The sequence below is a fragment of the Podarcis pityusensis genome, assembly GCF_964106645.2.
Source record: "Podarcis pityusensis genome assembly, chromosome: 4".
Lineage (NCBI taxonomy): Eukaryota > Metazoa > Chordata > Lepidosauria > Squamata > Lacertidae > Podarcis > Podarcis pityusensis.
The window spans coordinates 51,825,287-51,838,483 of record NC_138027.1 but is presented as its reverse complement, the minus strand read 5'-3'; the positions used below and the strand labels follow the sequence as shown (position 1 = coordinate 51,838,483).

At 38.8% G+C, this 13,197-nt stretch overlaps 1 protein-coding gene and 1 long non-coding RNA gene across 36 annotated transcripts in view; one reads left to right on the top strand and one right to left on the bottom strand.

Moving 5' to 3' along the window:
* Window positions 1-13,197, bottom strand: part of LOC308476135 — a 159,645-nt gene that overhangs the window by 104,187 nt on the left and 42,261 nt on the right. Inside the window, exon 3 of one of the 30 annotated variants that reach the window (XR_013985753.1) lies at window positions 8,351-8,418. The exons of the other annotated variants lie outside the window; for them this stretch is intronic. This is a non-coding gene — a long non-coding RNA (uncharacterized lncRNA). The remainder of the gene's footprint in view (window positions 1-8,350; window positions 8,419-13,197) is intronic. 30 annotated transcript variants of the gene reach the window in all.
* The window catches only part of GRIK1 (glutamate ionotropic receptor kainate type subunit 1), a 155,669-nt gene that overhangs the window by 115,040 nt on the left and 27,432 nt on the right, over window positions 1-13,197 (top strand). For 3 of the 6 annotated variants that reach the window (XM_081003529.1, XM_081003528.1, XM_081003530.1), the window contains exons 8-12: window positions 1,659-1,766; window positions 4,543-4,587; window positions 8,876-8,989; window positions 9,474-9,677; window positions 10,612-10,835. In XM_081003529.1, coding sequence (XP_080859655.1) covers window positions 1,659-1,766; window positions 4,543-4,587; window positions 8,876-8,989; window positions 9,474-9,677; window positions 10,612-10,835 — 695 coding nt within the window. The remainder of the gene's footprint in view (window positions 1-1,658; window positions 1,767-4,542; window positions 4,588-8,875; window positions 8,990-9,473; window positions 9,678-10,611; window positions 10,836-13,197) is intronic. The other 3 variants (XM_081003532.1, XM_081003531.1, XM_081003533.1) reach the window with 1 other exon arrangement.

The window sequence follows — 13,197 nt, the reverse complement described above, 5'->3', positions numbered from 1 at the left end:
GTCCTTTCATAAAGTCCCAAATCAGGTGCCTGAAGCAGTCTCCTTAGTCTGCCCAGTGGTAGGTCTGGAGCCTGCATACAAGTCCACCTCTGCCAGCTTTTTCTTAACAGCATCTTAAGGCAAAGTGCTGTTACCTTTGACTGATGCTATCTCATATATTATTTAACTCTCAACAGTGATGCAGTTATTCATAGCAGATGAGGCTAAAAGATATATATGTTTGTGTGGGAACAACAAGAACAAAAAATGTTGGTTGTAGCCTTTATGCCCAACTACCAAATTAATCATTTCATTACTCCCAGTAAAAGAAAGGAACTGTTAAGTATGTTTCATGCTACCACATTTGTTAGTGTGCTATGTAACAAGAGAACACACAACCATGTTTTTTGTGGTTGCACCATATAATGGAACTCTCTCCTGAGTTATATTCACCTAGCATCTTCTTTTAGGCACCAGGAGAAATCCATTTTGTTTACCTGAGGTTTGACAGTTAAAAGTGATTTTTACTGCTCTTTTTGTTTCTGTTAGTTTGGCTGGTTTATATCTTAGGTCTTAATGTTTCTCTTTCTTTGACTCTTTTGGTTAATCAGTATTGGATTGTTTTAATTGCTTTAAGTGCTATCTAATTTGTCAGTTTGATTTTGTAATTGTTTTGTGTGTGTGCATGGTTTTCTTCTGGACTTTGTAAGTCACCTTAAAAGCAAATTTGGGTAGAAGGTTGTGGCAGAATTTTTAAAAATAAACAAATTAAATCACCCACAAACTCCATTCCTGTCTTTCCCTCCTCCACCTTTCTACAACTTCTCACAACAATGCACTTGATTTTCACAATTCTCTTCCCTAGGTCCGCCCCTTCATAGGCAAATTCTCCATTATGTGCTCCCACCAAGGGCTATATTAATGCCAGAACTCAGCCCAGGTATCTGCCTCCATTAGTTAACCATTCAATCCTCAACAAAACTTTTTTGCAAAAGTTCTGAACTCATTTCCTTGCTCTCTTTAGTTCCTTACATGGACACACTGCTGTTTTCAGTAAACTACCCCAGTTGCTCACACTTGACTCCCTTGTATTTTGGTTAAAATGTGTTGGATCTGGGCCAGCTCTACGAGACATACAGTGTGTCCTCTGGAATAGAGCCAGGGGTCACAGTGAAAAACAGATTCTTTAGCACAGTGTTTCCGCTAAATTTACAGTCATTCTTGCTTATTCCCTGAAAGCAGAAAAGTGGTTTGTAGATGTCCTTATGGATTCATTGCCGACTGATAGGGTTTCTTTGTGTAATAAAATGGGTTAATGCCTATCAGAATGGCATCTCTGTTAATTTTGTAATCCCGACAGTGCAAAGATTGGGCTGAGACTAGGACATATGACAGCTCAAAACTCTTTGCAACCCCATGAATTGTTTTTGGTTTGAATGTTGTTGATGGATAATGTACCTTGGGGATGCTCCCCAAGTTCCATGCACATGTTGTTTTCTGTTCTTATTATATAACTGTTGATAATGCATTGAGTTGAATAAAATCAGAAAATCAATAAAAGATTGTTTTGTTTGGAGTGTTTTTGAAAGAAATTCTACTAAGAGAGATTATGCACAATTATTTTTGATGGGCTTGAAAAGTTGAGGCTACACATTATATCTCTCACTTTCTTTCTCTAGGCTCGTTGGGATGGTTTGACAGGGCGAATTACTTTCAACAAAACAGATGGCTTAAGAAAGGATTTCGATTTGGATATTATTAGCCTCAAGGAGGAAGGAACAGAAAAGGTAACCAGTTTGGTACCACTGTGTGCATGCTGTGAGCCAGACGGTGCAGACAGCAAGATTTTTATATATTCAAAGGCAGAAGGAACAATGAATATTAGGCACCTTGCTGTACAAATCTCACTGAAATTAATATAAAGTATGAGCATTTTTCTTTTTGTATGCATCTCTCAATCATTTCAATGAAGTTTGTTCAACCAGACATCCTTGTGGTGTGCCAATTGACAGCATTATCCTGAAGCCTACACGCTTAATAGAAGCAAATAAAAGTGGGTAGTTCAAAAGCTGGTAGTTCAGTTTTTATTTACCTCTTGTAGCTCGTAATAATTTCCAAGTAACAACCTAGATATAATACCCTAATCTAATTAGAAGCCACCTACCTGTGCAATTAGCACAGGGAACTGTGTGTTGCACAGGCAGTTCTCCAACAGAATTTAGTAGCAGAGTGCAATGCATAAAGCCCTATAGAGTATGCGGCAAACGTGGTGATAAACCGTTTACCCACCATTCTGTTCTCCCTACAAAACAGCTGATGGGCAGCATAGCAGCTTATTTTACAGGGCTGTATGAATTCTACTTCCACTAATGCACATGCACACTGATAGACAAGGCTCCCTGTTTCTACTCTTCACATCCGATCGTCTTTGAATTATGTCTAATGTCATCATTTTATATCTGAAATATTTTTTCAGCTATACAAAATAACATTCATAGCACCCTAAACTCTAATCTTAACAAAGAAAAAACTGATTCGTATTCCTACTGAAATAAGTGAATTGGGTGGTACACTTTGGGAAAATATACACACACTCTTGGATCTTCATACATGCACAGATGCTGAAAACCAGCTTGTATATAGTTTACTGCTTACCAGTCCTACTGTTCTAATGCAATTTCTCGAAAATAAATGGATTGAGGATTATAGTATACATATTTCGTAAAGAACGGTAGTACTTCTTTTTAAAGTAACCCTCCGCCCTGTTTTAGCTATGTTTTGTCTTTTTCAGTATAAGTGAAGCAATGATTATTGCCCCAACCTAGTCATCTCCTCCACACACTGCAGATCCACATGCACAAGTGTCCTGCTGCACAGTTGACAGTTCTAGTGATACACTTTCTGTATGCAAAGGCAGCTGTGGGATTCCACAATGTGGGGAAATGTGAAGATCGGGCAAGGATCCACAATGCTTAGAGCTGGGGATGGGAGCAGGGAATTGTCCTTGGCCTTGTGCTGAGTTCTGGAGGTGCTGTACAAGATGAGAGGCAAGACCGCACCTGTCAAGGCCAGAGAAAATGTATGGACCTCTGAGTAAAGAATCACAGAACTGGAAAATTGGAAGGGACCCCAAGGGTCATCTAGTCCAACCACCTGCAATGCAGGAATGTCATAAACCATATTAAGAGTCTCATGCTCTACTGAGAGTAGGAAGAGCTCTATTTCTCTGCATGCAGAAGACAGCATCTGATGCAAGTAACCTATGTCTGATAACAGTTACAGTCAGATGACTGTCCTTTTCTCACCATAGCCACAAACAGCTGTACACATGTGCCTTTCTTACACAGAGGGAATTACTCACAGGCAAGTGTATGTTGGCCAAAGGCATTGCCGCAGCAAAGCCACTTCATGTTTATTAACAGAGTAGCACTTGTTAACATTTTCTACCCCATTCTTAATTGCCCATGTCTGTCCACCTGCCTTGCGAACACTGCCTTCTTTGAGAACTATGGCTATGATATTTCCCCATGGGGGCTCAATTACCTGCATGAAGAGCTTTACAGAGTCCTGCCCCCCACTCCAGTATGTGCACAGAGGTACACACAAGCACGTTATCTCTGGTGTTTTAATAATTGAACAGAAGGAAATAGCTGCAATGGTGATAGGCGAGAACACACAAAAATCCCATTTCCCAGAGCGCCCTGACATGTTGGCATGCCTTTCTGCCTGCATTGAGGGGAGGAAGGGATGAAAACAGGGCTCTGTTAAGCCCTATGGGGATTCTTTCACCTGCAGGGGCTATATCTACATAAGCAAAGATCATGTCATATATATTCTGTTCATACTGCTTTCAGTCAGCTTTTGATTTAGACATCACACCCAAGCGAAAAGGTCAGGCACAGTCATATTTTATCAAGACAGCCTTGAGAAGCCTATAAACAATAGAGCTATCTAAACCCTCTATTTGTTACACAAGATGAAACATAAATAGCCTGCCTTTCTTAATAACATGCCTTGAGAAGCCGGTGGGTTTTTTTTCACTAGAAGAGCAACGTAAAACTACTCCAATCCAGAAAACTTGATTCCGCTTTACAAAAGCAGCTGCAAAGCTATTAAATCTATGTGTGGTGTGACCCCCATTCAGATTGATCTACTACTGACTAAATTATGGATTAACAACCCTCTTTATATAATATGGAACTGGTCTGTTTTTGGACGGGGCGGGGGGAGATGCTGGGACTCAGTGTGGGAAATCCACACTGTTATCAAAAAGCAAAATATGCATTAGATTTATTTATTTATTTAATCGGGGGTCCTGCAGAGAGATGAGGCACTGAATTCATTCTAACATGAGTAAATTTTCTAATTTAGTTAAATGAAAGGTCAGTACTACCAATTACTAAACACAATAATGTCTCAGTCCTACAGTAAGTGGTTCTGTAAGTGTACATGCTATGGTAAGACTGAAATGAAAATGCTAAGACTATGTAAAACATACAGATTTGCTTTATATTTTGACTGAAGAACTGTTTTGTGTCCCTTTCTGTTCTTTTCTAAATTAAGGCTGCTGGTGAAGCTACTAATAATTTATATAAAGTATGGAAGAAGGTTTGTATATAGACAGATGATGTAAGAAACCTACAGGTTGAGTCTGAAAAAAACTCTTCCTTAGGGTTTTGACAAATGGTCTCCAATTGCAGTTTAGAGACAATAAAAGTCGGTCTTAGAATAAACTATGCTATGTAGTATAGACTTTTGATTAACCATTTTATCTATCCAGTTGTAGAGTGCTGAAGTCACAGTGAGTTTTGGCCACAATCCGCTGAGGAGTCAGTATTATATGTAACAGCTTTCACTTTAGGGTGCAATCCTGCTATTAGCAATGCTCATTTTAAGACCCTGTGGGATTTATACACGAGTAATAAGGCAGCTGGATTGCAGCCTTAATATTTTGCAATGATACTGGAAAAATAAAACATCTGGAGGGCCGAGGCTGAGGTAGCCTGTTTTAAGAATTCCTTTACAATAATACAGTCTTTTTCTACTGAATAGTGAGATCAGATTATGGGAGTCTGAAATGCTGATTACCTTTCCATTGTATCTGATGGCGAAGTGTACAAAACTAGGACCAAGTTTTAAACACTATCTAGATGTTACACCCTAATCCAAAACATATGATATAGAAGTACTTTCCATTTATTTTGAGAAAGCTTACTTCCATGTAAATGCCACAATTAAGCGACACTGTTTGCATGCACTTAGCCTTGCCCATTAAGGAGCTTCTCCATTTAAAAGAGAAATAGTGTATGCATGAGAACAACATAAGTATTTTCCTATCACAAAGCAGGAAGCTCTCATTGCAGCCCACTTGTTTAAACCTAGGATATTGGTTATATATCTTGCAACAATAATTTATATCTATCTATCTATCTCTCTATCTATCTACATACAGGCATAGTATTATTAGTTACAGCTTCTCATCAATCTCATTATAACCTAATAAAATGCCTAATTATTAAACATATTTTAATAAGCAGTAAAATAGTCAAAGATTTTTTTAAAAACCAATTTTTCTCATCAACTAATGTGTCATGATCTGACATATTGTAACGAATCTTTTCATTGTTGGTAGTTCAAGTTATTATGCTTAATTAATTTAATCCAAATTCTAATGAATTAAAAAAATGCACTGGACACTATTTGTCATATTTTATGCTTTGAACTTGTCACTAAACTGCAATAAATCTCCTGAATTCACCCTAGTGCTGTGTTACTTTGGTCTCGTTCCTTCAATGCCCTCCTGACCTTTCCCATAACTGTAAGGTTGGCCTACACTCTCATTCCTTTGATGCTAATGTACAGTGTATATATTGTATTCTGTAAATTTTGTGACTGTATTGTTCCCTTTTTAATTATTTTTTGGTATGAATGTGTTACAATTTCCCATTGTCAACAATTCCACACTTAGTGTAAGTACATCAGGAAACCTACAGGACATTGGTTTGTGGTAGCACACACATTTTACATGTATAACCTGTAGTTCAACCTCTGCTATCTTCAGCCAAAACCTATCAGGTTACAGGGCTGGGGAAAAGCTTTGCCTGAGATTTGAGAATTGCTGCAGATTTGAGAATTGCTGAAGAGTGATAGACAGCATCGGACAACATGGCTCATTGGTCTGACTTAATACACAGTAGTTCCTTACAGTTATGACTTTATTGCAAAGACTGCAAAGAAAAAAAATCTGAATCTATGAATAGTGTATCTTCCCCTCACTCCCAGCAAAACTATATTATTATACAAGTATTTCATTTATTTTAGAATCAATACCACTGAATTGATTCCCTCTGAAAGTGAATGAAAGAAAGCTTATAGTGAGAAAATAAAAATATAGCAGTGCTATTCCAAACAGAAGCAAAGGATTAGATAGTTTGTTTCATGTTGATGCTGACAATCAGCCCCAGAATACTGAAACAAACAAACAAACAACCCAAAAATAGCCATTATTTTTTAACACAATACTTCAAAAAATATAGCTTTAATCATGAAAATTAAAGCAGGAATGAGGTATCAGCAGGCTGAGGCAGTAAAAACAAAGTAATTTCCTAAGAAAGCTAAGGATAGCCTGCAGGTTTTCACCCACTGAAGACCTGATTTTTTATTATTTCATCTATAGTACAGCACTTTCCTATAATGCCTTGCATACCTGAAATATCTATAACAGCTCAAATAACAATTAAGTATTGTACTTATTACCTCAAGTACAATACTTTTCAGAGAGGCAGTTCACACATTCCACTAAACATCACTGAAGAATCAACCCAAAGATGCTGATGGATCTTAAATTCAGAGAGGCCCTAATTTGAAATTATCTCGCCAAAGTCAATATTGACTACTGACAGATAATGGCGTCTTGCCAATTTCTGATTTCAAAAATAGTGCCCATCCAGGCTGAATTAAATCTACTAGGTCATGAGAAAAGCATAATAGAACAATGACAGATCATTGGCAGAATGGAACAGATCTGATGGATCAGGACTGAAAATCCGGCAGGAGATTTGACAGAATCTGATAGATCACTGGTAGAGTTTATGTGTTTCTGCTGCTATTTGAGTTGTGTGGGTGTGAATCATTCATTGGGCTGGATCTGAAGATCTAAACTTTTAGACCCTGATACAAGTCACAGATGCCCCAAATGTGGTTTTACTGGTGAGACCACTAAAATAATGGTCATTGTAGAAGTTCTAATGTGACCAATGGTATATATATAAGATCAGCAAGACACAGATTCAGACAGACAGCATCTTATCTGGCAGTCTTGGTATACAATATTATCAAGTGGTCTTAGAAAATAATCTGTCCAAATTTCACTGGATGAAGCATCAAGAAATCCAGATATGTATTAAGTATGTACTAATATAAATGCTACCTAGCTGGTGTATTTCACTTTCTTTCATTCATTCATTCTTTCATTTATTTTATTTGTATGCCGCTTTTCCACAAATAACTCATGTTCAAAGCGGCTTACAATAAAGAAATAGGGATGCATTTCAAACGAACGCTACAAAATTTTTTTCACAAAAACACAGCAAAAGAAAAATAATAAAACCACATGTCAATATTATACGTACAGTATAACAATATTACTTTAAAAACATGCAGCATCTATTAGCAAAAATGACAAGGGTGCTTCACAGTTTCACCTTAGAAGCAGAAACACCCTCTCCATTCAAGTAAATGCCAGTTGCAGGAATACAATTAATATGCCCATTTTTTGTAATGCAGATGACAGGTACAGGGGATCAAAGCATCCTTTGAGACTATGTGAGCTATTTGCATTGACAGGGAAGTCTTAGCACCAATGATGTAGATAGCGGAGGAGAAGGATTAAACTTCTTCTCTCTGACCTGCAGTCCCGTTGCTGCCCCCCCCCCCCCCCGCAAATCCACATTTGTGCAATCAACACATCTGCTTTGGCCCTACTCTTGGTTGTTTCACACTGGCTATTCACACTGGTCATTGACAGCTATTTTTCTTCCCCTGCCATTCCATTAAAGCCTAAGGGGGTGAAAAATTGAATTCATGCACAGTTGATTTTACAAGTATGTTATTGTTTGCTTTGCAGTTTACATGCATGCCACTAGATGGGATTTCAAATTCCACTGAAATAAGATATCTGCCTCCTGAATAGATAGGCCTAAAGCACCTAAAAGTCGTCTTGTTACAAAATGCTCCTGGGTTTGGAAAAAAGGCCAAGGCCAGATTTCCCTGCCTCTTTTGTTTTAATTTTCTGAGCTATCACTGATCAGTGGGTCATTTTATTGGTTCTGTCATATACAATAGTCACAAAGTAACTAAAATAAATCTGTACCTTCAGCAGGTTTTAACAGAAGAGAAGGGCCAGTGAATATAGCAGCCTATTTCAGCATATTCTATAAACTGATGGATTAGAAAGGAAAGGTTTTCTTACGTTTCCACTTCACCTTTACAAAAACAACAACCATGAACTAGACATTTAGAACAGAAATGTAGGTGTTCCACAATGCAGGCTGGTTTGCTTAAACAAAACTATATATTTTTAATATTTTTATACATAACTAATGCAACACTCTTGTGACTAGGCCATCTCAGCTTTTTAATGAGCAATGTGTTTCCCTCGACTAACAGTACTCATAATCCATCATTTATTATAGATCTGTTACTTTAAAATGCAGCTGGTCTGCTCCTTTAATATCCTACACAACTTGTTTATTGCTCAATTGCTGTAACATACAGTTCTGCCTAAATAATAATAATTCCTGTGCAGAACTTTCAGTTGCATTTTTTATATGAACAACCCTTTCCTTAACACAATTAATGAAGGTTGGCAGCCATTTATCTAATTTGTTCTATGTAGATTGGGCTTTGGAACTCAAACAGTGGCCTTAATATGACTGACAGCAATAAAGACAGATCTACCAATATCACTGATTCGCTGGCGAACCGAACGCTCATAGTCACCACTATTTTGGTAAGTTTTGGCATGTGTTGTTGCTACTCTTTGTGTATTATCGTTGGTTAATTTACGTTGCCTTACTAACCACTTATTTAATCACTACACATTTTTGTTCATTCATGAAAGGGGTGGGTGTTTTCAGCCTCAAGAAGCTTTAGCAGGGGAACTTTCCCATCCTACCATCTCCCTGCATCCCCCATAAATCTGCTACAGAAGGTGAAGAGCAGCTAAAATAAATGCTATAAACAAACAAATAAATAAATGTGAACTTTTCAGGGATCTTTGGGAAGCATTTCAGCTTCTTCACTAAAAATGTATACCAGACTTTTGACTCTGCCATAGTTTTATGCTACTGTGCTATTCTTTATATAGTATTTATTATTCTTAAGTAGCCCATGTACAATTTTATCAGGCAATTAAGCCTTACCTGTATTTTATCAATCACAGATGTACTTAAGAAAAATAATTTCTGAGACATGCCTTGTGTCTTTTCATGCAGGAAGATCCGTATGTCATGTACAAGAAATCTGACAAACCCCTTTATGGCAACGACAGATTTGAAGGGTACTGCTTGGATTTGTTGAAGGAGTTATCAAATATTTTAGGCTTCATCTATGAAGTGAAACTAGTGTCTGATGGGAAATATGGAGCCCAGAATGACAAAGGAGAATGGAATGGGATGGTCAAAGAACTCATCGATCACGTAAGATGGAATCATCTTCTTCATGCTTGTCAACCAGCAATAGCTGGATACATATATTTAAACTAGCCGGCCACTCGGCCTTTTTAAAAATAGTAATAATAGACAACATAACCATTTGAGATGCAAGAAGAATTAGAATGGGAAAGTGTATACTGTATATACATATACTCAGGAAAGAGTATGGTTATCAGTTTCTGCATAAAAACATTTTTTTCCTACAAGAGCCAAATTTTCTTCACCATGTGGTAAGCAGTTTAGCTCCGTGTCAACAGCCAAAGAAAGCTGGATAGATCACAAGGAAGTGGAAACTTATGACTACTTTTTCTCCATACATTGATTGGTCCACTGTATCTGTTTATCTTGCCACTTTGCTCCTCTAGGGTATAATCCCCAGCAGCATTCTTTAGCAGCAGGGAGTCTTCAAAGTTCTTAACAAGCAGAGTCAGCCCATTTCTCATGTGGTGAGCACAATGCATAGTCTAGCTATTACGATATAGACATGGAGACGTCTAATATGTGCACCATTTCTCTTGGAAGCATGGGTGGGCCTATTGTAGCCACAACCACATGATGCCAAGATTATCTGCAGTGGTACATTTGTATTTCCCACATGAAAGTTTTGCTGTGAAAGTGTCAGTCTGGAAGTCCTATGGAAAAAGGCTGTAACCGCTTTAATGCTTCTTCAAGGCATCCCTGCACCACACATTCTGAATTATTACTATGAAATTAACATAGTTTGAATGATGCTATATTTCCTCCCCATTGAGCTTCAATGAGAAAGTTATTTTTCATTTAAATTTTATCAGTGCTTACAGTTATGAGCAAATGAATCTCATTTGTGTCAGTATGCTTGAGGAAAGTGAAGAAATAAAAAATGTGGGTAAATTAATTTTTTTTTAAAATGACAATATTATTTTCCAATTTTTGTCCTCAGAAAGCTGACCTGGCAGTTGCTCCTCTCACCATTACCTACGTAAGAGAGAAAGTCATTGACTTTTCCAAGCCCTTCATGACGCTGGGAATCAGTATTTTGTATCGGAAGCCCAATGGCACAAACCCTGGTGTTTTCTCCTTTCTAAACCCTCTTTCTCCTGATATTTGGATGTATGTCCTCCTAGCTTGCCTTGGAGTCAGTTGTGTGCTCTTTGTCATTGCAAGGTAAGTTGAAAGGTCATGTCTAACACTAAGCCACATTAATAACTCTTTTTCTATACATTGTACACTGACCACATACATTATTCTTGTCTCCAAAATAATAATCACATGATATTCTGTGCACTATTCTATACATAATATTGTGAACTCCAGAGCTTTATTATTGTAGAAACAGGAAACAGAAGACTTTGTAGAGCAGATGGGGTTTCTACAGTCAATTGGCATATTAAGAAAGGGTTAAAGGTAAAGGGACCCCTGACCGTTAGGGCCAGTCGTGGACAACTCTGGGATTGCAGCGCTTATCTCCCTTTACTGGCAGAGGGAGCCGGCGTACAGCTTCTGGGTCATGTGGCCAGCATGACTAAGCCGCTTCTGGCAAACCAGAGCAGCGCACGGAAACGCCATTTACCTTCCCGCCAGAGTGGTACCTATTTATCTGCTTGCACTGCATGCTTTCAAACTGCTAGGTTGGCAGGAGCAGGGACCAAGCAACGGGAGCTCACCCCGTCACGGAGATTCAAACAGCCGGCCTTCTGATCAGCAAGCCCTAGGCTCTGTGATTTAACCCACAGCGCCACCCTGTAACCTAAGGGTTAGTATTACCATATTAAGAAAAAAACAATACTATGTTTTTTAATGAACGCTTAAAGCCCCTTTACATGGCATCGCTGGCTAAAAATAGCCAGAGTTAACAAGAACAAAATGAGAATATATGGTGGACGGGATGGGGACGGCAACAGGGGGATGTACCTTTCTACTCCATAATAAACTGCAAAATGTCCCTTTGGTGCAAATATTTCTGCAATGTGGTAACGTTGTCAACACACTACTATATTAGCACTTGTTGGCATCCCTCTATGCAGTGTGTATGGAGGTTGTGGGCTACCCAGACAATAAGACCCCCATCTCGGTCTCACAGATGTTAGCACTATGCATCAGGTTACTTATGATAGTGCAGTTGAGAATAGAAGGGCTTTACTCTGTCTCTTGACTTGACTATGGCCAGGATACGCAACGTCACATGCACTTGGGGAGGGACTGGCAACTAGATATACAGCTGGAGTTACTTTGTACTATAGTCTTTCTCTGCGAGGCATTTAACCAGCGCTTTAAAACTATAACTGAGGGAAACATGAGATGCTTTGGATTTTTTATTAGATATTTTCAGTGGTCTTCCCTCCCACTTCCTGATTCAACCCTCTGTGTCTTCTACAAAGCCTTTACTGAAGGTCAAGGCATCTTCGGCCTGGATAATGTGATGAAGCTTGTACAATCTACCTCCCCTGATTTTGAACAATTCCCTTCCCTCCCCCACACACATCTCAGGCCTTTCTTGGGAGGGGGGGTGTCCCCTGACCACCAGAAGAGAGACTTTATGGTTGTGCAGCACAGCCCAAGATCAATAATGAATGGACATCATCGGGCCCAGTTTGTCTGAGGCCCAGGGCGGGAATCTTGTTCTTGGCATGACAGCATAACTTCAGCAGACCGAACAGGACTCCCCGACTAGCTTAGTCCTCCAAGGCCCAGGGCAAGTGTACCTGGCTGCTGCCCGCCCCCCTCCATGAGCCTGCACATAACTAAACAATGTCTTGCTGAGGCACACTGTCACAAGCATAGTGTTGGTTTGCTTCGAAGACCACTTGCAATACATTTGCAGCAATTTCAGGTGCCACCTGAACTGTTTGTGCTCTCTATAACATTTCCCAGACTCTTCCACAGTATGTGGGGATTCTGTAGCTGGCATACTGATGCAGAGAAGTTCTTTACAAAGTAAAAAGTTTGGAAACTCCTGGGTTACATCATAGTACTGTGAATAAATCAATTTGGTTCAACCAAAGTGATTTTCAAAGTAGATCTGCTATCAAACTGTACTTTTTAGGGTTGTTTCATACTTTAAAATGAACAGTTAGAGCAAAATATCCAAAAACCATATTCAACTTAGTTGTATGTGTGTCAGAGAGAAAAGCAGAGAGTGAAATTAATGGTCTGGTTTTCCATGCAAATCCTAAACAAGGCTGTTGCAAGTGCAGCCACTGTTTACAGTCATAAACTCTGGCAAACTCTGCTCACTGTACCATGAATAATAGATTTGACTCTGCATGGACCATGAGCTCATACATGACTAATAACAATCTGACCATCGTTGACAGATTTCTTTTGTCCTCTGTGTAATGAGCCAAGACTGAAACTAGCTCTAGTCTCTAAGAAAAAGATGGGTGAAAATAAGTAACCTGCAACTTCCTCTCTCTTGGGCTTGATTCAGCAATGTCAACACAAGATGCTCTGAATGAATGCCAATCTCCAAACGTTGACATACCCACCTAGTTGTAATAGCTAGATATGAGCATTTTTTGTTATTATT